Here is a 25796-nt window from a genome sequence, read left to right on the forward strand (position 1 = left end):
CCATGTCAGGTGAACAGAAAACACTCAAGTATTTGGTGAGTGGAACCGAAAGAGCTTAATTTCCTGTGGTACCTGAAAGTGACTGTCTCATTTTTGAAGAAAGAGTAAATTACGTTTCATCTGTATTATTTTACTATTAGCAGTGTGTTACTGTAGCTCTGCTCTTTGGAATTTGTCAATTACAGGAAACATTTAAAATGAAGCAGAGTATTTTATAATGTGAAACCCCAGCTTTCACATTATACACCTGTATAATTTTGGATGACAGTGTATTGAATTAAAATAGAACTTCAGGGGCGCCTGGGTGGCTCAGTTGGTTGAGCGTCTGACTTCTGCTCAGGTCGTGATCTCGCGGTCTGTGAGTTCGAGCCCCGCGTCGGGCTCTGTGCTGACAGCTCAGAACCTGGAGCCTGCTTCTGATTCTGTGTCTCCCTCTCTCTCTGACCCTCCCCCCATTCATGCTCTGACTCTCTCTGTCTCAAAAATAAATAAACATTAAAAAAAATTTTTAATAGAACTTCATCTGTTTAACACCATTAAAAAATAAACTTTTGTATTAATTCTTTAACTTACTGATTAGAGATTGAGTCATAATCCATTGCCCTCGTTCATGGGGATAATTTTAAAAGATAAAAATTTAAAGAAGTACTGTAACTACTGTAAGCTTTTACCTCTGGCAGAAGGGACTATCTTAAGCATAAGCAGTATTGTGATACAATTTAAAGAATCCATTAAAAAAATATATTAAAAACACCTCAGAGATTCAAGTAAAACAACTGCTCTGATCATTTCAACAGCCCTGATCACTTCTCCGGGCTCCAATTATGTTTAAAATTGTTTGCAGCTTAACAGTTAGATGCACCATGTATTTAACGAAGCTTAAGTGTTCGGATCCTGCCTTAGCACAGGCCCTTCCCAGAACTCTGAGAGAGGTGTTCACATAATCATATGTTTTTCAAAATGTATGGAATAAAGTAGTTTAGCCACAGTTCTGTAAAGCTATTGTTTCTTTCCAGTTCAACTCCCACCAGTTGCATTTCTCCCCACCTGCCAGCAGCACTGACGGGACCATGAACATAATGGGGATTCAGCTCAGGGGAAGCTGAGTGGAGGATACATTTAGCTGAGGCTTAGAGGCATGTAGTTATCTCCAGCACTTCCAAGTCATTGCCAGCGATCCAAACATAGCAACAGCTTCTGGAAATACTCCTTCTACCCTTTCTGTGGACTCTGTCGGCATCTGGAGATAAAGATATAGGGTCAGAGATCTTGTCAGAATGGTAAGTAAGTGGGCAGCGGGTCATAGAGGAGAAGCTAACTTGTGGGAAGTTCTTCCAATCTGGAGATTTGTAAAATTACATCATTATGTCATCCAAATGGAACTTCCCTTGTGTCAGGAATACGCTCATTAACACAGCATAAACAATCATAAATGCATCAGACAAGTTTTTGGAATCTGGAATTCTTTAGAATCATGCAAATTAGAATTTAGCATAATACTTGTGTTTGTAGGGCATAAGCTTAGAGAAATCATACGAACAGCTCAGATGTGAAAGAAACTTGATAAGTGTTTTCTCAAATTTGATAGAAAGTCTAAAAATCTACATGATGTTATCAATAATGAGGTAAGAATTCATAAAAACCATTTTGAAATAATTAATTATAAAAAGCCAGTTTGGATTACCCATGTTAAAGGAGAGACTGAGTTATCTTCTTTCTGTTCACAGTAAATATTACAAAATTGCGATTCGTATAAAGAGACAAAGATAAAGAATTTGCCAGCTGAAAGGATGAATAAACGCTGAAAGTATGGATTCCAAAAATTGTTGCCCCTCAGAAATGTAAGGACAAAAAGCATTATAAGGATGTGTCAGGCAATCAATAAAAATATAATTTTCTATGAATTTTGTGACTTTATGGTACTTTTCAACTTTAAAAATTTTATAATTTTACTGTTTCTTATTCTCATAATATTCCCTATCACACTTAATCTAGCATTCTTTTCCTTTAAAAGTTGCCCCAAATGATATTACTTCAGGCCTCATGGAATTTGCATCTGCCTTTGGATATCTGAGGCCACATGGATGTCATATTGGTATCTCATAATCAACATGCCCAAATGGGCCCTTACCCTGACCGTAAGTGCCCCTTAGCCTCTCTCCGTAATGGTAGTGGTATCAGCTCAGCTTGTTGTCAAGCATATACCCTGGTCATCACTGATGATCCTCTCTCCCTTGGTCAACACACCCAGTTCATCCCTCAGGTCTTACTGTCCTAGCTCCTTACAGTATCTCATCATTATTTCCACCTCTCCAAACTGACCACTCCCCTGGTTTCAGCACCTGTTCAGATAGATGTGGAGCCTCCACTGGTCTGGTTGTGATGCTACCTTATTGTCCCTCCTCAGATCTCCTCTTCAGTGACTTTTCCTTCCTAATCCCACATTCCTCATCCTGACTATGTCACTCCCTACTCACCTTTTGTTTTTTTCAATTCCATCCTCCATCCAAATCCTTTAGCAGGACCCTGAAAGACCCTTCTAGGTGTGGATATTGCCTGACTCCATAGCATCATTTTTCTGGCTTATTCTCCAACCCCCTAAACTCCATTTATGTTCCAGCAATACTGAATTAATTTCAGTCCATCAAACATGTCTTTTTTTTTTTTTTTTTTTCTTTTCAATGGACCAGAAATTTCTCCTCATGCATGTGTCTGCTTGGGAAATTCTTCATTCTTCAAGACTCAATTTAGAACCCACCTCTGTGGTGAAGCCTTGCCTGACTCCTCTGCCCTCCACCATACTCACAACTATTCCTAGTAACCACCATGCTCTGCACAAAGCAGCCTTTACCTATCACACCTTAAGGATTTGCTCCCCACCTGTATGGGAAGACATGCATCTATTCATCTGTTACCTTTGATCCTTAATCATTGGTGAACACATTTCTATTCCTGACCCCATGCTCATTTCCTGAATTTCCAATGAAAGATTGAGATAGGTTGACACACGTGGGTTTACAGTATGGATGCCAACATCTTAACCATAATTCCTCTTTCTGTTTCTTGTTAGAGGTATGAGGGTTGGAGCATGAAGATCATAAATGACAAATTCTTTTTTATGGAGTTGTTTGAACATTTTACAAAAACCACATTACTTTTATAATTAAAAAAAAAAATGCCTAACTCAGGAACAGCCAAGATAGTTCCATGTTTTCAGCTGTGATTAAAGGATCTTGAAACTGTATGTCTTACTTTTTCCACCCCTTTACTTTCTGAATTATGTTAAGAGAGATCAGTCTTCTCCTTTTGGGTATGTTTTCCAGCAACTTCTGTGAATTTTATCCAGTAGCAAAAAGAGGGCTCAGCCTCTTTCATTCATCCATCCATTCATCCATTATCTACCCATACATCTATTCATTTATTTTTGGACTAGGTAATACACTCACATGGTTCAAACTTCCAAAGACACAAAAGTCTCCCTTCCCACCTCTGTGCCCCAGGCACTCCTTCTCCTCCAGGCACAGTGTTTCTTGCATCTCCCTTCAGGGTATTTTATGTATTTACAAGCAAATGTTCGTAACCTTTTCATCTGAAAAAATACTTTAGTCAGCTTGGGCTGTCACAACCAAATACCATAAACTGGATAACTTACACAAAGAAGTGTATTTCCTCACAGTTCTGGAGACTGGAAGTCTGAGATCAAGGTTGCCCGCATGGTGGGTTCTGATGAGGCTTCTGAGCTTGTAGATGGCATCTTCTTGCTATGTCCATGCAAGGGGGAGACAGAGTGACCCAGCTCTCTGTTTTCTCTTCTTAAAAGAGCACTAATCCCATAGTGAGTGTTTCACCCTCAAGATCTCATTTAAACCTAATTATTTCTCAAAGGCCCCATCTCTAAATACTATCACATTAAGGGGTAGGGTTTCAATATATGAATTTGGGGCAGAGGGAGAGATATTTCACTCCACAGCAATGTTTATTTCTAAAAATAAAACAAAACAAACATATGCAGTGCCAACAGATCTTTTTTTTTTCCTAAATGGAGTTTATCAAAATATAAATATGAAATTTTTAGGAGCACATGCCTTTTCATCCTATCCTCTTCTGTTCTTTTTTCATAGCATGTCAAGAATGGTTCTGAAATGGCTCTGTACCTCTCCTGTGCAGCCCCTTACAACAGTATTCAGGGCTCTTCAAGATTCTGACTCCAAACTCCCTTCTTTGCTTAACACCTGAGGACCCCCTGCACCCTACAATGGCGGCACCCTGAATTATCTGAGCTGACTTTCAGTGCTTTCCTCTGAATTCCTCTGAATTTCCTCTGAAATTCTCATGGAATTTCCTCTGCTTGGAAGCCCCACCCCCACAATTCTTTCTCCAATGTTTATTCAAATATCCCTTCCTCTGTTCGAATTCATAATCTCCCCCTCTATGTTCTCATTTCACTTTATAGCATAAATTACAGCATAAGTGCCAGAACACAATTCTAAGTAATCATGTGTTCTCCCACCCCCACCACCTACAGCAGGAATTGTATCTGATTAATTTTGTGTCTGGAAAGTACTTTAGAGACACTGAATACAATTCGGCCCAAATAATTAATAAACTGTATTTGCTGAGATGATAGCATGAATTTATAATACCCCCTGAAAATTTAAAAACAAAGATAATTGAGTTAAATTGAAAAATCTAGCATCACAGCTGTGGAAGCTTGTGGTCTTCTTTATGCTGAATGTAAAACGGATATAATGAATTACCAGCTGTTTTTAGATGCTATAAAATGAATGCTTTGCTGAGGCTTCCCAGAAACATATATATGTATATGTATATATATACTCTCATTAAAATCAGTACCCTGAACTGGCAGAGAACAGTCTTCTTCTCTAAAGCTTTCTCTGGGGTAGTCAGTCTTCATTTAGAATGTGAGTTTGGGATTTTAAAAGTAAGTTTTAAAAGTTCTTAGGTTCAGGCAGAGATTTCACAACCCTCTACCTCCACTGTGAATCCCAAATGCTCTGCCACCTGGGAGCATAACATTGTCAAGGCCGTGCATTAGTACCACAAATAGTGCCAGATGACACAAACTGCTCACTGTGTAAAAAGGTACTAAACACTTAAATTAAATGCATGTGATATACTACCTCTATTCTTTACCCTAATCTGGTGCTGTTGCTGCTGCTGCTTTTTTTTTTTTTTTTTTTTTAATATGGAACATGTCATCTTTACCCAGGGGCCATGCTAATATTCTCTGTGTCATTCCAATTTTAGTAAATGTGCTATCTATAAGAGCATCTAATTGGGGTCTTATTTTTTTTAAGTTTATTTATTTGTTTTTGAGAGAGAGCATGAGCATGCAGGGCAGAGAGAGAGAGAGACAGAGAATCTCAAGCAGGCTTCTTGCTGCCAGTGTAGAGCCTGACCTGATGGTTGAACTCACATACCCTAAGATCATGACCTGAGTTGAAATCAAGAGTCTAACGTTCAACCAACTGAGCCACCCAGGCACCCCATAATCTGAGTCTTCTAATACATATTTGTAGATTTCACGGTAGTCACTCTTTCTTCTACATCCCATTAAGGGTAGGCCAAAGAGAAATTCTTACTAAGGGACTCTTATTATTCCTAGTTCTATTTTACTCATATTTTCTTAAAGACTTAAAGATAGTTCAAGTGCAGAAATTTCTCTTAAGAATATGGTGGAGGGCAATGAAAGAGAAAGTTTTGGATACTGGATTATTTAAAGTATAATTTAGATCTTTTTTTTTTTTCCTTTCATGGAATTGTGAATTTTTGTGTTTTAAAAAATCAACTAAAATTCTGATGTGAAAATATTTTAAAATTAAAAATGTAAAATTTTGTTTTTAACTTAAAACTTTTTAATTTTAAATTTTAATTTTTTTAAAGTTTTATCTATTTATTTTGAGAGAGACAGGGAGCAAGAGGGGGAGGGGCAGAGAGAGAGGGGGACAGAGGATCCAAAATCGGGCTTTGTGCTGACCTCAGAGAGCCCATGCAGGGCTCGAACTCACCAAGCCTAAGTCAGACCCTTAACTGACTGAGCCACCCAGGAGCCCCTGTTTTTAATTTTTAAATAAATGCAATCTTTAATAAAACACTAAACATTTTAGAAAGTGAATATATCTGTATATATATCTGTGTGTGTGTATATGCATATATACATATATGCACACATACATATATATACGTATATCTATATATCCATATATGTATATGTATGCATGCATGTGTGAAATGTGCTCCTTCTTTGGCCTAGCTGGAAAATCACCGACTTAGAAAAACATAAATATACGCTAGCTTTAAGTATTAGAAGTGAAAGTAATGGAATCTAAATGTATATGTAGTATCACTTTGAGTGCAAAAAGTTTTATTTTTGCCAATACTGGAAGGGGAAGTACCCGACCCAGGGTGAACGGTAGATTTCCGACGACTAGAAACAGTAGGACGACACTCTTCTGTGCTGAATGAAAGCGCCTGCGCTAAGACTCAGTTGGCGCCCGCCCTCCTGCTTTTTTTCCAGCCGCCCTTTCCATTTTTTTTCGCGCTTTAGCCACCCGGGAAGGCCCGCCCAAGCGTGGCTGGGCTCCGATTGGCTCCTTTGAAAGTCTACGGGCTATCTGATTGGTGGGCCCCGGACCCTTTAGCGCGGTGAGTTTGAAACAGCTTGCACTTAACTCCAAAGCTGGCTCTTGGAAGTTGAGGTGAGAGCGACGCTGACGTGGTAGCTGCTGCCGCTTTCGTCGTGGGATAATAAGCCGGGTAGAGTTGCTGAGGTCAGGGTCATGCCTACGGGGTGTGTGCTCGGTGGGGGTCGGCTCGGAGGCCCCGAGAAGGAGTGCTGAGGAACCGGGTGGTATTAGGAGGCCGGGCTGGGCAGCGGGGGTCTGCGCGGGGCCAGGCCGGGCCTGTGGAGACTAGGCCGGGCCTCCGCTCGGCTCCGGGCCTGGCCCCGGCTTTCCAGGAAGGTTCACGGGAGCCCAGACCCAGCGGACGTACACCGGGGAGGGCTGGGGCTGCCCTGGCCTCGGAGTTGCAGTCAGGGGTCGCGGTCGGCTGTTCGGGAAAAATGCCGCCGACCTGGCTGAGGAGGCTTTCGGGTCTTGGTTGAAGCCAAACCCTTGCATTGGTTCGACGACGCGGAGTGCCAGGCTCCGTCTTAGGCCCTGCGGCTCCGGCCTGTCCCCTGTGCGCCCTGCTGTAGCCTTCGGGGGCGGAAGGCCAGATGGCTCCGGGGCCAGATACCCACGCCGGTTCCCAAACCCAGGCCGTCCCGGAACACCGAACTAACCTGTGGGCCTTCTCGGGCTTGCCTCCATGCCCAGGGCCCTTGTGCACCCAAGGCGTTTAAAAACACTTGGCCGAGGCATAGAGCCAGAGGGAATTTGGATATTTTTCGTTTTAATTTTATGCTTGGTGGCTGTTACGTACAATGCAAAGTGGAAAGCTAAGAAATGCGTAGAGATAGATACAAATATGTATGTGTTAGTATTTTTATTTAATACTAGAGTTGGTCATGTGCACGTCCCGCTTCCTTTAAAGACCTGGAGGTCTCTGGCTCGGAGATGAAGCCATTGGCATTTTACATCCTGCTGCTAGTACGCAATCCCAGGAGATATTCAAAAGTCATTTTAAAGTGACATCCTTTATTTTAAACTGTTACAAACAGGAAAATGGAGGGAGGGTAATTAAACCCAACTTTGAAATTGAAGTTTTAGCCATTTGTTCAAAGAGAGCTCAAAGTCTTATTGTTCATTAGGCATATTAAATCTGGATATTGTAAAAAAAAAAAAGGCAATTATCCTAATTATTGCTATTTTGTAACATTAAAATAAAAAATATTTAAGATTGGCCCTCATGACAATGTAGTGCAATTTTTTGTTCATTTAAAAAGATTTGTCTCTACTTCTGGGATAATTTTGCAAATGAATGTGAGAAATAGAACTTAAAGTGTCACTCAGAGTCACCTTTACATATATGATCTTATCAGTGAGGAGAGGAGTGTGTTAGGAAATCAAGGGAATTATGATTTGGGCTTCTGAAGTTATGTTTCATCGGCAAACTTCTCAGCTGTGGAAGTTTAGAGTGTCTTGTCAGCATTTTAGCAGACATTAAAACAGTCTTGCTAATGGGTGAGCAGTATGGCCACATTAGCTCCCTACTGGTGTCTTTTTTTTTTTTTTTTAAGATTTTTAAGTAATCTCTGCACCCAGTGTGTGTGTGTGTGTGTGTGTGTGTGTGTGAGTGAGTGTGAGTGAAATGTGCTCTTTCCAACATGAGACTGGAACTCACAACCCTGAGATTAAGAATTGTACACTCTTCTGACTGAGCCAGCTGTGCGTCCTGCTACTTGTGTCTTTAAAAACTGTTTCTGGGGGTGCCTGGGTGGCTCAGTTGGTTTAAGTATCCGACTTTGGCTCAGGTTATGATCTAGCGGTTGCTGAGTTCAAGCCCCACATGGGGCTCTGTGCTGACAGCTCAGAGCCTGGAGCCTACTTTGGATTCTGTGTCTCCCCTCTCTCTCTGCCCCTCTTCCACTCATGCTCTGTCTCTCAAAAACTGAATAAATGTTAAAAATTAAAAAAAAAATAAATGTTTCTTTTGAATTCTCTTCAAAAAAATATGAAGCGATACAAATTCAGTCAAATATTATTTACGGAAATGTTTGGGTGTATAACTAGCACACATTGGTGCTTCTTAGAAGTGTTATGTACAGAGAACATACTTTTGTTTTTTTGTTTGGGGTGTATACATAAGTTTGTGTCTAAATTTGAGTGTTAATTTGTTTGGAAGAAGCAACTACTATACTGGTTAAGATACACAAATACTTCTGATGTTTTAAGAGCCAAGAAAGGTGGGAAAATCCTAATTGCAGAAGTCCTTTCCTTTATAAGTGTTTTGGTTTTTTTAATGTTTATTTATTTTTGAGAGTGAGAGCACACAGGCAAATATGTGTGGGAGGGGCAGAGAGAGAGGGAGACAGAGAATCCCAAGCAGGCTCTTTGCTGTCAGCAAGCACTGAGACTGCCCTGGGGCTCAACTCAGTAACCGAGATATGACCTGAGCCGAAGTTGGACACTTAACCGACTGAGCAACCCAGGTGCCCCGGTAAGTGTTGTTTTAACGTAACTAATATTAATGGGAAATTAACACTGTACTAGACTGTGGAAAATGCTTTACACATTGTATCTCATTACAAACTTTAAACCACCTTTTGAGTTATAGTGGCAGGTGATCATGTGATCAAATTAGTTTTTCCTCTCATTCTAGGATCTCCCATATCTACGATTAACTATGGAAGACTATACCAAAATAGAGAAAATCGGAGAAGGTGAGTGTTTTTAATACCCAAGTTTTAAAAAAGGATTTTGTAATGCTTATAACATCTGTGACATAAAGACATGTAAATATTAAAATCAAATCTTTATGGTATCCTGTGCTAATGTGCATTAATTATATGTTCTTTACATGGTAACTTAAACACAAAAATGTTCATATCCAAGAGAATTGAAATTATTCTGATATGATTACCTGGCAACCCTCTTCCCCCCAATTATCTTAAATATGAAACACTTAAAGCAGTATTTGTAATTTGAGAAGACTGTTGATAACTCGTATGTGTGTTGGGAAAGGTTAGGGCAGTAGAATTAGGTTTAACAGTGTACTTTTAATCTCCTACAATTGTTTTTAAGGTAAATATTTTTACCTAAACTTTCTAAGCTGCTACAATAGGCTATTAAGCCAATTTAAATAAGTTTTCTATATAGTTTCCCTAGATTTAAATGATCTGTCTTGTTTACATGTTTAAACAATTCTAAGCCAATAACTCTTATGTATAATTATTCATTCCCTTTCTGTAGTACTTTCATTAAAGTTTTTAAAGAATGTTTATATGGCATTAGTGATGGGTAAAAATATCCCTTCGCCTTTTTCCCCCCAACATAAAATCTAACTTTCTTTTTTAATTTTTAAAGTTTGTTTATTTACTTTTGAGAGAGAAGGATAGAGAACATGTGAGTGAGGGAGAGGCATGAGGGAGAGAGAATCCCAAACAGGCTCTGCTCAGCCAGCATCAAAGCCCTATGCAGGCTTGAACCCATAAACCCTGAGATCATGACCTGAGCTAAAATCATGAGTCTGATGCTTAACTGACAGCCATTCAGGCGCCCCAAGAGAATCTAAGTTTCTATACAAAAGTCTTGGTATTAACATTCTAAACTCTATAGGAATAAATGGTACAACTTATACTATTAGAGTCTAATTTATATAGGGTTTGTTTTTTGTTTTTTTAATTTTTTTTTTTTTTTTTTTATTTTTGAGAGCGTGAGCAGGGGAGGGGTAGAAAGAGGGAGAGAGAATCCCAAGCAGGCTCTGCTTTGGTACAACTCGGTGCTCAATTCCAGGAACCGTGAGAAAATGCACAACCTGAGCTGAAATCAAAGGTCAGATGCTCAACCGACATAGGCACCCCTATGTATGTAGATTCTGTTTCAGGGATGTTTCTGACTAGTGTATTGTTAGTGTTCTCCAAAACTATACTTGTACAAGGAGTACTACTAAAAAGCCAAGGGCAGAATACTGGAAAGAATTTAGTAAGATACTAATGATATGTTTGGGTGGTGGTTGGGTTAGAGACTGATTCTTGTTCTTAACTTACAAATGTTAGATGATTTTTTAAAAAAATCACTTAGATACTTTATTAACACCTGGTCAACTAAGCTAGTCTTGTTTCTGAGTTAAAAATAGGTTTGATTAACAGACTTAATGTTTTCTGCTTTGAGTTTTTCTTAAGTCTTCAGAGAATTTAATGAGTTCTGATTTTTAGTTTGGAATAAAAAGAAACATTCTTTTTGTGTAAATGTGTTTTTCTTTGAAACTCTGGAACTCCTAACATGCAAGAGACTACAGATTTGACTCTTGAGGAAGGTACTGTAATTGCTACTACAAATAGAAGTGGTTCAGAGCGTTATCTGAAATGTAGTCTATTTACTGGAGTTACAAGCCTCCCCAATTCTTCTACATGATACCTCCTCATATGCCTTGTTCATTGCCTTTGGCAATGGCAATTCTTTCAATTTGTTTTCCTTAATATCCTTTTTCTTTGCTACACTGTAAGTAAGCTTTGTGAGGTTTGGGATTTTGTCTTGTTCACAGCTGTTTGAACAGTGCCTGGCAGTAGTGTCCAGCACTATTGGATGTAGTCAAATATTTGATAATAACATCAGTTTCCCTTAGTGTTTTTTCCTGTTTCTTTTTCTGGCTTGTATTGTTTTGACTATTCCAGTGCCTGGCAGTTTTAGATTATGTGGTGGACATTTTTTTTTTCTTAAATTTTTTTTCTGTTTATTTATTTTTGAGAGAGACAGAGACAGAATATGAGTGGGTTTGGGGAAGACAGAGAGGGAGACACAGAGTCTGACGCAGGCTCCAGGCTCTGAGCTGTCAGCACAGAGCCCCACGCGGGGCTTGAACTCACAGACCGCTAGATCATGACCTTAGCCGAAGTCGGACGCTCAACCGACTGAGCTACCCATGGGCCCCAACACTTTTAGTTTTTGACAACCTGATTCATTTCTTAAATATAGACTTTTCTTATTTCAGTTATTACAAAGACATTTTCTGGTTTCTTCTAAATTACAAAGATCTGAGTGTTGTCACTTTAGTTTTTGAACTCTATCATGAGAAAACATCTTTTTGGATCATGGTAGCTATATGCATGATGTGGGACCTAACTTGGCCTTTATTGACTCAATAAACATGTGTTACATAAAGGTTTTGTGCTTAGCATTTAGAGTCTCCATAACTTTGACTATAACATTTTTAAAAATTTAATAATGTTTAATTCATTTCAGAGTACATACCATGCATGCATCTTATAAATAATTTTTGGTAATTGCCTAGTAGAATCATTCTGGTCTGTTTAACTAGAGCTCTGTACCAGTAGTTATGAGGGGTAATGGCTCAAAAAGAGAAAGAAGAGAACCATAGAGCACTTGTGATTTCTAAAATTGGGTAAATACTAAGTGTTGGCTATAAGTTAATTAATTGTTATGAGTAAATTTTAGACCTTGATGAGGTTGTACACTTGAAGGAAAGAAAGAATATTAGGGGGAAAAATTTAGTCCTGAATTTACCATTAACTGCTTATATTATATTTATGCAAGCGATGATTCTTCCCGAGTCTGCTTTCACAGTGTGCCAGGTGATTGTGCTTCTGACTTAACTACTTTTGTGTTTTTTGATGCAAGTATGATTTATACCCAAAAAATGGACAGATTTTAAGTGTACAGAAAGTTACCAATTTTTAAAGATGGTTGTAAAGATCCATAAAATTGAGGTTTTTAAAATCTGGAATGACTTTGGTCGTCCAAGAGTCACAGTTAATCCAGATTTAATCAAAATAATGTGAAATGGCTCTTTAGTCAAATTCTGTCTTTAAAATGACACCAGTATTTAGGAAGACCCACTATTGTATAGAATTAAAAAAAAATTTTTTTTGGATGTTTATTTTTGAGAGAGACAGAGCATGAGTGGGGGAGGGGCGCGTACACACACACACACACACACACACACACACACACACACACACACACAGAATCTGAAGCAGGCTTCAGGCTCTGAGCCATCAGCTCAGAGCCTGACATGGGGCTTGAACTCACGAACCATGAGATCATGACCTGAGCCTAAGTCAGTTAACTGAACCACCCAGGCACCCCTAGAATTTCTCTTTAAAACAAAATTAGGGGATCCTGGCTGGCTCACTTGGTAGAGTATGCAACTTTGGATCTCAGGGTTATGAGGTCAGGCCCTATGTTGGGTGTTGAGATTACTCAAAAATAAAATCTTAAAACAAAATTAGAACAAAGTTTATATAACATCAGTTTGCCACTCACCAAACCATCTCTAATAATCTAATTAAGCCAGTAGATAATTTGATAGTAGTTCTTAGCCTTTTTAAAAACATTGCTACCTTTGGAGAAACTAGTAAAAACTAGAATAGATCTCTTTAGAAAAATGTACTCTAATCACTTTTGAAGTTATACTGATGTTACAGAAGAATAATAAGGTATTCAGTAAAATTTTATGTATAGTCAAGCAGTTCAGGATCCCCCTAAATTTTCCAGTTCCAGTTTAAAGATTGTATTTATTTAAGATTTTATTTATTTTAATTTGAAAATTTTTTTTTAATGTTTATTTTTGAGAGACAGCATGAGCACGGAAGGGGCAGAAAGAGTGGGCGACACAGAATCCAAAACAAGCTCCAGCTTCTGAGCTGTCAGCACAGACCCCAACTTGGGGCTCGGACTCGCAAACTGCGAGATCATGACCTGTGCCAAAATCGAATCCCTAACTGAGCCACCCAGGTGCCCCTGTTTATTTTATTTTTAAGTAGGCTTCACGCCCATCATGGGGCTTGACCTCATGACCCTGAGATCAAGAGTCACATGTTTCACCTACTGAACCAGGCACCCCTCCCACTCCAGTTTTAAAACGCACTAAATCTGGGGACTAAATGTGTCCTGTATATGAACTTTTTAAATCAACTAATCTGCCTCCCTTAATATTGCCACTTCTGTCCTCTGTATCCACCCTTCTCCTGCCCAAGATCCCTTATATTGACATTGTTACTCCTTATCTGAAGCCTATATATCCAAATCAGTGTTCTTGTTAACTTCAGAATGGGTGGGAGGCTTTCCTACTATATAGTAGATATTGTGAACTTTAATAGATTTTATAAATATATATTTTGTAATGTTTGTTTATCTTTGAGAGACTGAAAGCATGAGCAGTGGAAGGGCAGAGAGAGCGGGAGACAGAGGATCTGAAGCAGGCCCTGTGCTGATAGCAGAGAGCTTGATGCTGGGCTTGAACTCATGAACCTTGAGATTATGACCTGAGCCAAAGTCAGATGCTTAAACCGACTAAGCCACCCAGGTGCCCCATATTTAATAAATATTTAATAAAATATTTTAGCCCCATTCTTTTTTAGATAAGGGTTGAGTATGTATTTGATATGCATAAAGCAGTCTATACAAAGTTTTCTGAAAGTGTCACAGTGACTCCTGTTAATAATTCCTCAGCCCAAATCCTCACCCTGTATTTTATGCCTGCTTTATTGTTAGATTGGATATTTGAAAAGAGATAAATTTCGATCTGCAAAGGATCTGTTTTCTTCTCTAAAATGTGCTGGGAAATTGTTATTTAAATGTATGGGAAAATTGTGATGACTACATGAACTTTATTTCTAAACTATAGATGTGATAGGTTGTAGTTACCCGCAATTTCTTTTTGGAAGTGATGAGAGTATCATCATGAGTATGATACTTCCTAGCTGGTCACAGTAGACATTTCTATCACGTGACATTTTACAAGATGAGTCATTTTGTAAAATCTTAGTTTGTGGAGGGTGTCGTATAGTAGACATTTACTTTGTCTATTTCAGGTACCTATGGAGTTGTGTATAAGGGTAGACACAAAACTACAGGTCAAGTGGTAGCCATGAAGAAAATCAGACTAGAAAGTGAAGAGGAAGGGGTTCCTAGTACTGCGATTCGGGAAATTTCTCTATTAAAAGAACTTCGTCATCCAAATATAGTCAGGTATGGTATATTTGAATTTAAACCATTTTCCGCATACTATTTCAAGTGTGAATTTCAACGTAGAAATTTTTACATTTGCTTAATATCTGGTCTAATTGCTGAGCAGAAGAGAACCCTACTATTTTTGTTAATTGGGGGTGCCAGGCATAGGAAAAATGGGCTGTTAAAACAGGAGCAGGGTGATAAGAGATTAGTATTGGGAGCTGAAAACTCAAGGTAAACCAGCCAAGGGAGAAAAAAGTCCTTTTTCACAGACCTTTATCACCTATACCAGTCTGAGCTTTGGTCCTTGAAGACCTCTTAATCAGAGTCCTAAGACAGGTAGTTCTGTCAGATGAAAAAGAAAAGTGTTTTTCTTTCGTTTAACTATTTGGATTGGTATTGGCGGGGAGGGAGGGTGTTTCCTAACAGGCCAAGTTATGGTTAAATTGCATTTTTCTGGGGTTGGAGATAATGAGCAACTGTTAAGGGTTCCTAATAAATTTTAAAATTTATTTCTGTAATTCACTTCAATGAAAAAACAAACTCTGAGCAACAAGTAGTCAACCTAGAAATGTTCTTTTGTAATAGAAGTGGTTTGACAGTTAGTACCTTCTGTATAATATTACGTAATTTTCAGTTGCTGCCCTGAGAGTCCTTTCTCAAATTCTAGTTTAGAACTAAGGTTTTCATTACTAGAGAAGCTACCATCTCTTCTTTCCCAAAACAGTATGTACTTTTTGTTGTTACAGAACATTTCTTAAAGCTTCACTTTCTGTGATAGCCACTGTTAAGTTTTTGGAAGTTTTATTTTGTGAGAGGTCAAAAATGTTTCGTAGATACTTTTTTCCATATAATTGTTTTGTTTTTCAGTCTTCAAGATGTGCTTATGCAAGATTCCAGGTTATATCTCATCTTTGAATTCCTTTCCATGGATCTCAAGAAATACTTAGATTCCATCCCTCCTGGTCAGTTCATGGAATCTTCACTTGTTAAGGTAAAAAGCTTACTTAAGTTTATTAGTATTTACCCATTGTGAGTGTAAAGGGTCTATTCTGTAGAAGTTCCTGTGTTTTGGGGGAATATCCTTGGAAAGAGTGTTAGGAAGTAGAACTAGGAAGATTTTTTTTCCACAGTCTATAGGTTAGATTGTTACCCCTTTTATTACTAGATACTGCTTCTAGTTGTAGAGTGAAAAGTTGTGCCTGAGACAACAAAACCAGTAGGTATGTATTCCATTGTTGGAAGCTAGGATGTTTTGGTCTTTATTTGAGGGTGAGATATGTGTGAAACAATGTAACAAAAGCTTGGGGTAAGGTAATGATGGCAAGTGGTTTTATTTTATTCTGGTTTTGAATGTTTTGGTTAATTTACAATAGACATTTCTATATTATAAATGTATAATTTCTAAATTATAAATGTATAATTTTTTTAAAAGCACTGAAGTGTATATGTGGATATGTCTTATCTTTACACTAACTCTACCAAACCACTTCTCAGAGGTAGGTACCCATTGTTAGTTTTTTAATAGTCTTACAGACACTTGCATGTCAACTTTGTGTACATACATACGCTGTTTTACAAAACTGTAAAACCCTTTTACTGTGAAACATTCAACATATAGCCTTACCTGTTTACCTAAATGTTTGATCTGATTATTTAAACCAGTTCCATACTAATAAACATTGAAATTGTTTTCCAGCTTGGTGATTCATGCTCTTAGGAACAATGCTGCAGTGAATCCTTATGTATATTGATCTTCATTTGCAATTTTATAGGATAAGTTCTTATAACTTGAATCAATGAGTTGAAGATGTTTATTTACATTTAAAATCATGATAGTGCCAGTTGCCCTCCAAAGACTTGTAGCAGTTTACTCATTGTGGTGGGTAACAGTTACTGTTTTAGTACCTAGCTTTATCAATCTTTTAAATATTTTATCAGTCCATCATGTGAAAAAGGCAAATATTTTCTATCTCATTTAATAATTTTTCATTTTTTAGCCATTTATAAACATCTTCATTGATGTTTCTGTTAGGATATTTTTTCGCTGGTCTCTAAGGTCCTTTTTGCTAACATGTTGATAATACTCCCTTTATTCCTTTTTTCTTTTGTTGTTTTGACTTGTTAATGGCATATACCGTTAATAATTTTTATCATATATTTAACAGTCTTATACATAACTTTTGGACTTTAGCTTATATGTCTTTCAAACATCGTGTATGCTAGAACAATACTTGACAATATTTTTTAGTAGGTTGTCAAACCTCCCTTTTGTTTGTTTTAAATTGTGTGGATGGATCAAAGTTTTATTTTGGTATAAAGAACTAGAGATCTTAATGGTTAGCCATTTGTTCCAACAGTTGATTTTATGTATTATTTTATAATTTTGAACTTTATAAGTCAATATTGTTACTATGTATACTTCAGATTTCTGTAATATTCATGTTGCTTCAAATGACAATTACGTTGTCTTGGCAACACCTGTCTTGTATAATACTTTTCTCTGAACTAATAAATAGCATGTTACAATAATTGTCTCTATTTAAATATATAATCATAATATCCTGTTTGTTATTTCTTTTGGAATCTGTGACCAGGGTTTCTAAAGAGGAAATGAATATGTAATAAGAAATAGAGATGGACAAATCTTAATAAAATTAGAGTTTCTATAAGTATATAGATAAAAGTTTAAAAAACTTTCTATACAGAAAACTAATTAGGACTTAAGAATAAGAGATGAAAAAAGAATGAGAGATGAAAAATAGTAGAAGACTAAATGAGTTCATATGGATGTGTCCATAAGGTGAATATCTTAGCATATCAGTGGGCTTCTCACCCCAAATGCTGCTTGCTAGTCTCAAATGGCCTGAAAGCTTTTGTGGCAGTTAAATTGTTTACCTGCATTATAATTTCTTATATCTTTGAAACAAACCCATGAAGATTATTTAGAAAAGTATTGTGTGGTACAGTTAAGTTTCTAACTTATGTTTCCTTCTTCCAGAGTTACTTGTACCAAATTCTACAAGGGATTGTGTTTTGCCACTCCAGAAGAGTTTTGCACAGAGACTTAAAACCTCAAAATCTATTGATTGATGACAAAGGAACAATTAAATTGGCTGATTTTGGCCTCGCCAGAGCTTTTGGAATACCTATTAGAGTATATACACATGAGGTATGTAGAATAGTGGTTTTTGTGTTTTAGAGTATATGTGATTGCTGGATTGTTTTCTGTATTTGTTTTTTAAGTCAAGAAAGAAATAATAGGGGCGCCTGGGTGGTGCAGTCGGTTAAGGGTCTGACTTCAGCCAGGTCACGATCTTGCGGTCCGTGAGTTTGAGCCCCGCGTCGGGCTCTGGGCTGATGGCTCAGAGCCTGGAGCCTGCTTCCGATTCTGTGTCTCCCTCTCTCTCTGCCCCTCCCCCGTTCATGCTCTGTCTCTCTCTGTCCCAAAAATAAATAAACGTTGAAAAAAAAAATTAAAAAAAAAAAAGAAATAATAAAGGTTTCCATTGTGCAGGATTAATTTATTGCCTCTCAGCTCCAAACTCACCCTTCACTGCATGTTATGTGAAAATCTAACTCAGACCTTTAAATATTATTTCTTTGCCAGCAGGTGTGATGTCAGTGGATGGTGTTGGAGAGGCACTGCAGGAGGAAGGGGTTATCCTTGCTACAGTTCTAGAAATTATTATTTCTTACTAGTCAGTCTCTTTATTCTAACCCTCTGTTAGTTAAGAATCTTTCTTAGTAAACTTTACCCGTGCAAATCTCCTGTGTGTTTTTTTGTCTCCTGCTTGGATCATCTGGTACACAAATTGGTTAAAAGACAGGTTTTTTTTACCTAAGGGTTACTGTTTCAGGTACATTTAGAAGCTACTATGACGTTTTTCAGTGTTAATACAGATGACATGGCATTTCATTTGTTATTTCTGGAGAGAAAGGGAATATTGAATTGTATAGTAGAGAGCTTCTGGAAAACTGTCTTCTGTGGGGTTGTCTATCCCTGATCCCAAAGACTATCTTCAAATCAAAACTTAGAACAGTGTTCATTTGGTTAGATGTCTTGGCTTCTTTTTATCATCCCTTTTTATTATTTTTCCCATAGCTGTATAAATAAAGATTATTTGGTTCCCATTGGCTTAAACAGATGCTTAAGTTAGAGATGATATTTTTGCCGTGAAAAATTATAGGTAGTAAAATAATAGATTAGCCCTAGACCACTGTTATTTGACTTATGTTTTTATTTTTTTAAGTTTATTTTGAGAGAAAGCACAAGCAAGTGCTAGTGGAGTAGGGGCAGAGAGAGGGAGAGAATTCCAAGCAGGCTCCGTACTGGGCTTGAGCTCATGCATAAACTGAGAAAATGACCTGAGCAGAAATCAAGAGTTAGACGTTTAGCTGACTGAGCCACCCAGGAGTCCCTGACTTAACATTGTTAGCATGTAAGCAGTATTCATTCATTTGTACAGTGCCACACTGAATTTATTATCAATTGCCTTTTTGTTTTTTTTGAAAAGTGAATGCTATCTTGACTATATTTTTTTTTATCCTTTTCCTCTAATGATTTGAAAAGCAAGAAAAGAGTTGGTATGTTTGTATAGTGTTTTTTAACCTAATGAATAGAACTTAGGAATGAAATATTTATCTTCCATTTAGTATATTGTGTATAGTTAATTGACTTTCAAACAATATTATCAGAGAAATTAATGGAACTTTCTAAAGGATAGTCCTACTGAAATATAAATGTTTATATTTAGGTATTTAATGTATTTTTTAAATTTAATATTTAATTTAATTTTTAAGTAAAAATTTTAATGTATTTATTTAAAGGTATTTTTATTCAGTGTAAAAATTTGCTTTGTAATAGGTAGTGACACTCTGGTATAGATCTCCAGAAGTACTGCTGGGGTCAGCTCGCTACTCAACTCCAGTTGACATTTGGAGTATAGGCACTATATTTGCAGAATTAGCAACTAAGAAACCACTTTTCCATGGGGATTCAGAAATTGATCAACTCTTCAGAATTTTCAGGTATTTTTGCCTTATATTTAAGCTTTTAAGAAGTTTTCAGATGAAATAATAATAAGGCAACATGTATAACAATAAGATTATATGTATGCTTTAATAATTTTTTTGTTTTTCTCTGGCTTTTTAGAGCTTTGGGCACCCCCAATAATGAAGTGTGGCCAGAAGTGGAATCTTTACAGGACTATAAGAATACATTTCCCAAGTGGAAACCAGGAAGTCTGGCATCGCATGTCAAAAACTTGGATGAAAATGGCTTGGATCTGCTCTCGGTAAGAAGACCCTTTATACTGATTTCAACATTATTGATTCTGAATGTACTCAATTCCTGTCTTTTACCTGGGAAATAGAAAACCAATATATATTGTTCTAGGCACATAGCTATTATGACTGTTAATGTTTATTATGTTACTAGCTTCATTTTAGATACCAAGAAACATTAGTGGTTTTGAGAGGAGGATTCAGCATTAGATGTTATTTGTTTGATTTTTTAATCTTACATAGCGAAGATGCTCTGTGAAGGCAAGGCCAGGGTTAGTACACCTTTATTTAAGTTGCTGGTGTGTAATGGCCTTCCCTTCTAACTTTTTGTCCCAGTGTGTACTACTTTTTAATTTATCCGAGACATAGGTTTTTCCTTATTGCTTGATATTTTTAGTTATTAAAGCCATTTACTGCATGAACTCTCATTTCTTACTTTGTGCCTTGTTTCTACATCAGAAAGGTTAGGAGGAATAATGTAATTCTTATAAATCCATGGGGAATGTCTGACTTTTCGTTTCACCTCAGGTCATGACCCCAGGATCCTTGGGATCAAGTCCCTCATAGGGCTCTGCACTGAGCATGGAGCCTGCTTGAGATTATCTCTTTCCCTCTGCTCCTTTTCCCTGCTCTCTCTCTCTCTCTCTCTCAGTCTCTCTCTCAAAAAAAAAAAAAAAGCAGTAACTATAAAAAAAAAAATTGCATTTACTACTACATTGCCACTCTCAACTAATAGTTGTTTTCTTTAAAAATAGGGCCAAAAAAATCTATTAGGATAAAAAAGAAATTGTCCTAGGCCTGCTTTAGGAAAATTGTTTTTAGAACAGTATTTAAATATTGAGCTTTTCTCTCAACAATAGCCAAATTATGGAAAGAGCCTAAATGTCCATCAACTGATGAATGGATAAAGAAATTGTGTTTATATACACAATGGAGTACTACGTGGCAATGAGAAAGAATGAAATATGGCCCTTTGTAGCAACGTGGATGGAGCTGGAGAGTGTTATACTAAGTGAAATAAGCCATACAGAAAAAGACAGATACCACATGTTTTCACTCTTATGTGGATCCTGAGAAACTTAACAGGAACCCATGGGGGAGGGGAAGGAAAAAAAAAAAGGTTAGAATGGGAGAGAGGCAAAGCATGAGACTCTTAAAAACTGAGAACAAACTGAGGGCTGATGGGGGGGTGTGAGGGAGGGGAGGGTGGGTGATGGGTATTGAAGAGGGCATCTTTTGGGATGAGCACTGGGTGTTGTATGGAAACCAATTTGACAATAAATTTCATATATTTAAAAAAAATAAAAATAAAAAATAACAAAAAAATATTGAGCTTTTATTTGTTTATTTTTTTTTTTAATTTTTTTTTTTCAACGTTTATTTATTTTTGGGATAGAGAGACAGAGCATGAACGGGGGAGGGGCAGAGAGAGAGGGAGACACAGAATCGGAAACAGGCTCCAGGCTCTGAGCCATCAGCCCAGAGCCTGACGTGGGGCTCAAACTCCTGGACCGCGAGATCGTGACCTGGCTGAAGTCGGACGTTTAACCGACTGCGCCACCCAGGCGCCCCTTATTTGTTTATTTTTTTAAAAGTTTATTTATTTTGAGAGAGAGTGCTCGTGGGGTGGGGGGGGGAGGCAGAGAGAGAATCCCAAGCAAGCTCTGCACTGTCAGTGCAAAGCCCTACCCAGGGCTTGATCTTGTAAACCTTGAGATCATGACCTGAGCTGAAATCAAGAGTCAGGCTCTTAGCTGACTGAGCCACTCAAGCGCCTCTAAATATCGAACTTTTGTTTATTTTTTTTTAAGTACATTTAGTTTGAAAGAGAAAGCACAAGTGAGGGAGGGTCAGAGAGAAGGGAGGGAGCAAGAATCCCAAGCAGGCTCTACACCAGTGGTGCAGAACTCCACAGAGCCCGACACAGAGCTTGAACCCACAAACTGTAGTACAGACCCCCTACACGGAGCTCATACCCATGAACTGTGAGATCATGACCTGAGCTGAAGTCAGACACTTAACTGAGCCACCCAGATGCCCCCTAAATCTTAAGCTTTTAGATGGAACTAATTTTTATGAATCTTGGCTAATGTAATATTGTGATATTATCCTATAAATCTTCTAATTGGTCTTTGGGCTCCTTTCAGAACTTATAAATCATTATGCCTCTAAATTCAGCTCAGACTTCCAAATTGCTTACAGTGAAATCCCAAGTCCTTTACCTGTCATTCAGATATTTTATGTATCAATATTGTTGACTTGACTTAGAAGGCCTTTCGTATCTGTCTTTTTAGCTTCTGTAATTCTTGAACACAAAGAATTTCACTTCAGTCAATGAAACTCAAATACTGTAAATCATGATTCCTTAGTCTAGCTAGTATTGACATCTTGGACTGGATCATTTTTTGTTAATGGGATCGGTCCTGTACACTGTAAGATATTTGACAACATTCCAGTCCTTTGCCCTATACCTGCCTGTAGCATGTTCCTCTCAGTTGTGACAATTGCCAAATGCCAGACATTGCCACATGTTCACTGAGGGGCAGAATCTCAGCCAGATGAGAACCACTACTGTAAAACATCAGACTTGGTTTCACATTTAAGCTTTACCACTCCTTAGTTTTATGAATTGCTGGGGCAAGCCGCTTAACCTCTGAGCCTCAGTGTCCTCATTGTAAAATGGGACCAATACTTTGTTGTGAGGATTGTGTAACACGGTATGTGTCAAGCACTTAATATAGTGCTAAATATGTAATAGCAGCTCAAAGGGTAACTAGATAGTAAAAGTATGTCTGGTTTGCTTATTGATTTGATTTTCTTTAAGATTAATGTTTCTTAAAGATAAAATTTAAGATCAGCATTAAACTTTATGCAGTCTTTTCTGGTTATGTGTAAATTAAGTTTAATACTAGATTGACCATCATTCATTTAGTCTCTCATTTTAACTATGTTTATAACACATTGTGCTCTGGTTTTGTTTTTATTTGGAACTTGATGGAAGCTACATTAGAAACCACTATAGCTAATTGCCACCATTTCAAGAATGTTGTAAATAACTCAGATGGCCATTTAATTCTCAAAGTAAATATAGTTAACTAGATATCTTTCTTAAATTTATGTCCTGGTTTTAAAACTATCTCTATCTCACTAAGAATGCTTGTGTCTTAAAGCATAATTTATAGCAGAAAGAGGTTATTGAGGTATCTACGATTTAAGGAATAAGAGCTAGAGGGTGAAGTATGGAGGATTGAGACATTTATGTGGTATGGTACTGAACTAATGGAAATGTTCATTCGGTAGTAATTTTTATTAAAATTATTAGCTTATGGCTTATTGGTAGAAAAATTAAAGCTTTATTTTTTTATGGTTCATTTCTTAAGTCAAAACCTTTTTTCTTTTTTATCTCCCCACCCCCCCCCCCCCCTCCAGAAAATGTTGGTCTATGATCCTGCCAAACGAATTTCTGGCAAAATGGCACTGAATCATCCATATTTTAATGATTTGGACAATCAGATTAAGAAGATGTAGCTTTCTGAGCATTTCCACGTATCAAAAACAGATAGTTATATTTTTACTGTTAGCTTTGTCTATTTTTTGTTTTGTGTTTTTCTTTCTTTGTCGTAAACTTAAGCTGTACTTCATCTTCTGATTTCAAAACTGTAACTTAAAAATGTAAATATTGTTCTATATGAATTTAAATATAATAATTCTGTATATGTTTATAGATCTCACTGTAACAACTATATGTTACCATAATAAAAGTATAAATCTAGTACTGATGTCAGGAATTGGAAAAATTTTGAGTTAGCTTAAATCATCTCAAATCTTTAGAGTCTGGTTTTCCTGTAGTTGGAACCACCAAAATTTAGGAAAGTGTGCTAAGTTCAAAGTTCATAAAGCTTTGAAGTGTTTTTATGCTCTGTTTAAATTTTTGTGTTTCTTGCCAAGTGGTAACCGTACAACCTGCCTAAAGATGAGTATTTTTCTGCTGTTATTTCAATTTGTGACCTAAATGTTCAAGCATTCAGAATGAGAAAACTATTGAGATTTGAGAAATGATGCTAAATTTATAGAGGTTTTCAGTAACCTATAAAACTAACATTAGAGCATGCCAAAGTTTGCTAGGTTTTACAGTCAAAGATCAAGGGCTGCTCACAGCAGGGAAGAACAGTTTAGAAAATTTATGAACTAGCCTATTTTTAGGTAGGTTACGAAAGCTGTTTGTCTAAGTGAATTCTTATGCCTTGGTCAGAGGTAATAACTAGACAAAGGAGCTGCTCATCTTGGCTTTCAAGTCTGACTTACAGTCAGTCTGCAGTAAGAGAGTGCAGAACCTAGGGATGGAAGTCATTTGGGGTCACATTGTTAAGAGTTAAGATTTCACGGTGGGAATTTGGTAAATGAAAGGTCACACAAAAGATTTGATTAAGATAGTGAAATGACATCCCCCTAGGCTTGAGTTTTCTTATAAAGTGAAGTGTTGAACTGCATCAGTTTTTCAAATTGTGGATTGCAACTCTATAGTAGTTCACAACTTCCCCTCCTCACCATGTAGAATAAAACTCAGCGCATCTTATGAGTAAGTATTTCTTGGTACTTCTGTCTCAGTAATGTCTAGATACATGAGGGTTACAAATGGTTGGGGCTTTGTGGATTTCGTAGAAGCAGCAGGCAACCTCACTGATGCATGGAGTCTAATTGTTTGAAAAGTCAATAAGTCATCAATTTAGAACCTACATTGTGAACCAGGGAAACGAGATGGTAGAACAGTGTGTGTGATCAATTGCTATAATGAGTGTCCTACTTTTTTGTGTAGTGCTGTGTAAAGTGTTTATGTCAGCTTCAGTAGCTGGGTGAAAGCTACTGAATTGGGTCCTCCCTCATCTCATACATATTTTAAATTGGCTTGTGCTCTCTTGCTTCTGATTAATTTTAAAATGGAACATGTCTCTAGGTCAGTAGTTCTTAAGTCTGTTGTACACTAGAAACACCTGAAACTAATGCTAGCCCTACTCTTGAGCAGTTCTGAAGTTGAAAACTGGGAAATGTATCCCAGGAAACTTTGTTCAGAAGTTCCCCAGGCTGATTCTGATGCAGCCCGTTACCATCAGTTAGTGGTGAGTTTAATGACATCTAGTTTTCATTGTCTTAAAACTTCATGGCATTATGCAGTATCTTTAACTTGTTCTATTTCTGTTTCAGTCTATACTTTTTCATGACGGACAGGAGATAGCTATATATTTGGTCACCAATGTAAGACTTCCATATACTTGAGCATAGCACTGTGACAATTGCCCTATGTTAGCATTGTCCCTAGTCTTTGCCGTAGGGTTTTTTTTTTAAGTTTAAATATACAAGCAATAATGATGCAGAGATTAATACATAATGTACAATAAAATCTTGGTAATTTACATGGGGACATGGCATATATATAAATTGTTTTTTTAAAAATGGAATTTGACCCTAAACCTTCCATTGTCTTTGTGGAGAAAAGTGAATGGTATAAAGATTCCAGGCTTTAGAGCCAGAGAGATTAGGGCTTGGTTCCCAGTTCTGCCATTTCTGTGTCCTTGAACAAGTCACCCAGTGTCTCTGAGTCTGTTAACTCGTACAGTGGAGATCATAGGATTTATTATTTATGTAAATATATGTAATATATTTATATAACTATATAAATAGGATTGTAGGATGGTTGTCAGGATAGAGATAGGGTTGCCAAGCATCCTACATATATAGGACATGTCCATTTTTGCCTGTATTTTGCCGTGTCCATTTAGGATGCCCTAAATGTCCTCTTTTCAATCTATTACAAAAAACTGGGCAGTTCTGTTTTTCTGCCACAGTAACTGGTGCTTAAATCCATTAAAAAGCAACCCTAGATGGGAGAGTGTATAGGTGAAGTTCTAGTACATG

The 25796-nt window shown here is 37.3% G+C and overlaps 1 protein-coding gene, 1 long non-coding RNA gene and 2 other non-coding genes across 6 annotated transcripts; 3 read left to right on the top strand and 1 right to left on the bottom strand.

Moving 5' to 3' along the window:
• Nucleotides 1-298: 298 nt before the first annotated feature.
• Nucleotides 299-383, top strand: TRNAR-UCU. Its single transcript has one exon. It is a non-coding gene; the product is annotated as a tRNA-Arg (tRNA).
• A 901-nt stretch (nt 384-1284) lies between these two features.
• Nucleotides 1285-1904, top strand: LOC109492861. The gene is made up of 2 exons (XR_002146823.3): nt 1285-1625; nt 1728-1904. It is a non-coding gene; the product is annotated as an uncharacterized LOC109492861 (long non-coding RNA).
• Nucleotides 1905-5185: 3281 nt separating this feature from the next.
• On the bottom strand, nt 5186-5292 carry LOC111557168. The gene has a single exon (XR_002737027.1). It is a non-coding gene; the product is annotated as a U6 spliceosomal RNA (small nuclear RNA).
• A 1358-nt stretch (nt 5293-6650) lies between these two features.
• Nucleotides 6651-24459, top strand: CDK1 (cyclin dependent kinase 1). 3 transcript variants are annotated; one of them, XM_006937803.3, is made up of 8 exons: nt 6651-6719; nt 9286-9346; nt 14459-14615; nt 15468-15591; nt 17599-17769; nt 19465-19628; nt 19753-19894; nt 23313-24459. In XM_006937803.3, exons 2-8 carry the CDS (start codon nt 9310-9312, stop codon nt 23409-23411), a joined length of 894 nt encoding a protein of 297 aa, XP_006937865.1. In that variant the 5' UTR covers nt 6651-6719; nt 9286-9309; the 3' UTR covers nt 23412-24459. The 3 variants fall into 3 exon arrangements, with proteins under 3 accessions (XP_006937865.1, XP_006937864.1, XP_019668706.1); XM_006937802.5 differs by having other exon boundaries at nt 6657-6791; XM_019813147.3 differs by having other exon boundaries at nt 6710-6777.
• The last annotated feature ends 1337 nt before the right edge of the window (nt 24460-25796 follow it).

This window comes from Felis catus, chromosome D2, assembly GCF_018350175.1.
Source record: "Felis catus isolate Fca126 chromosome D2, F.catus_Fca126_mat1.0, whole genome shotgun sequence".
NCBI lineage: Eukaryota > Metazoa > Chordata > Mammalia > Carnivora > Felidae > Felis > Felis catus.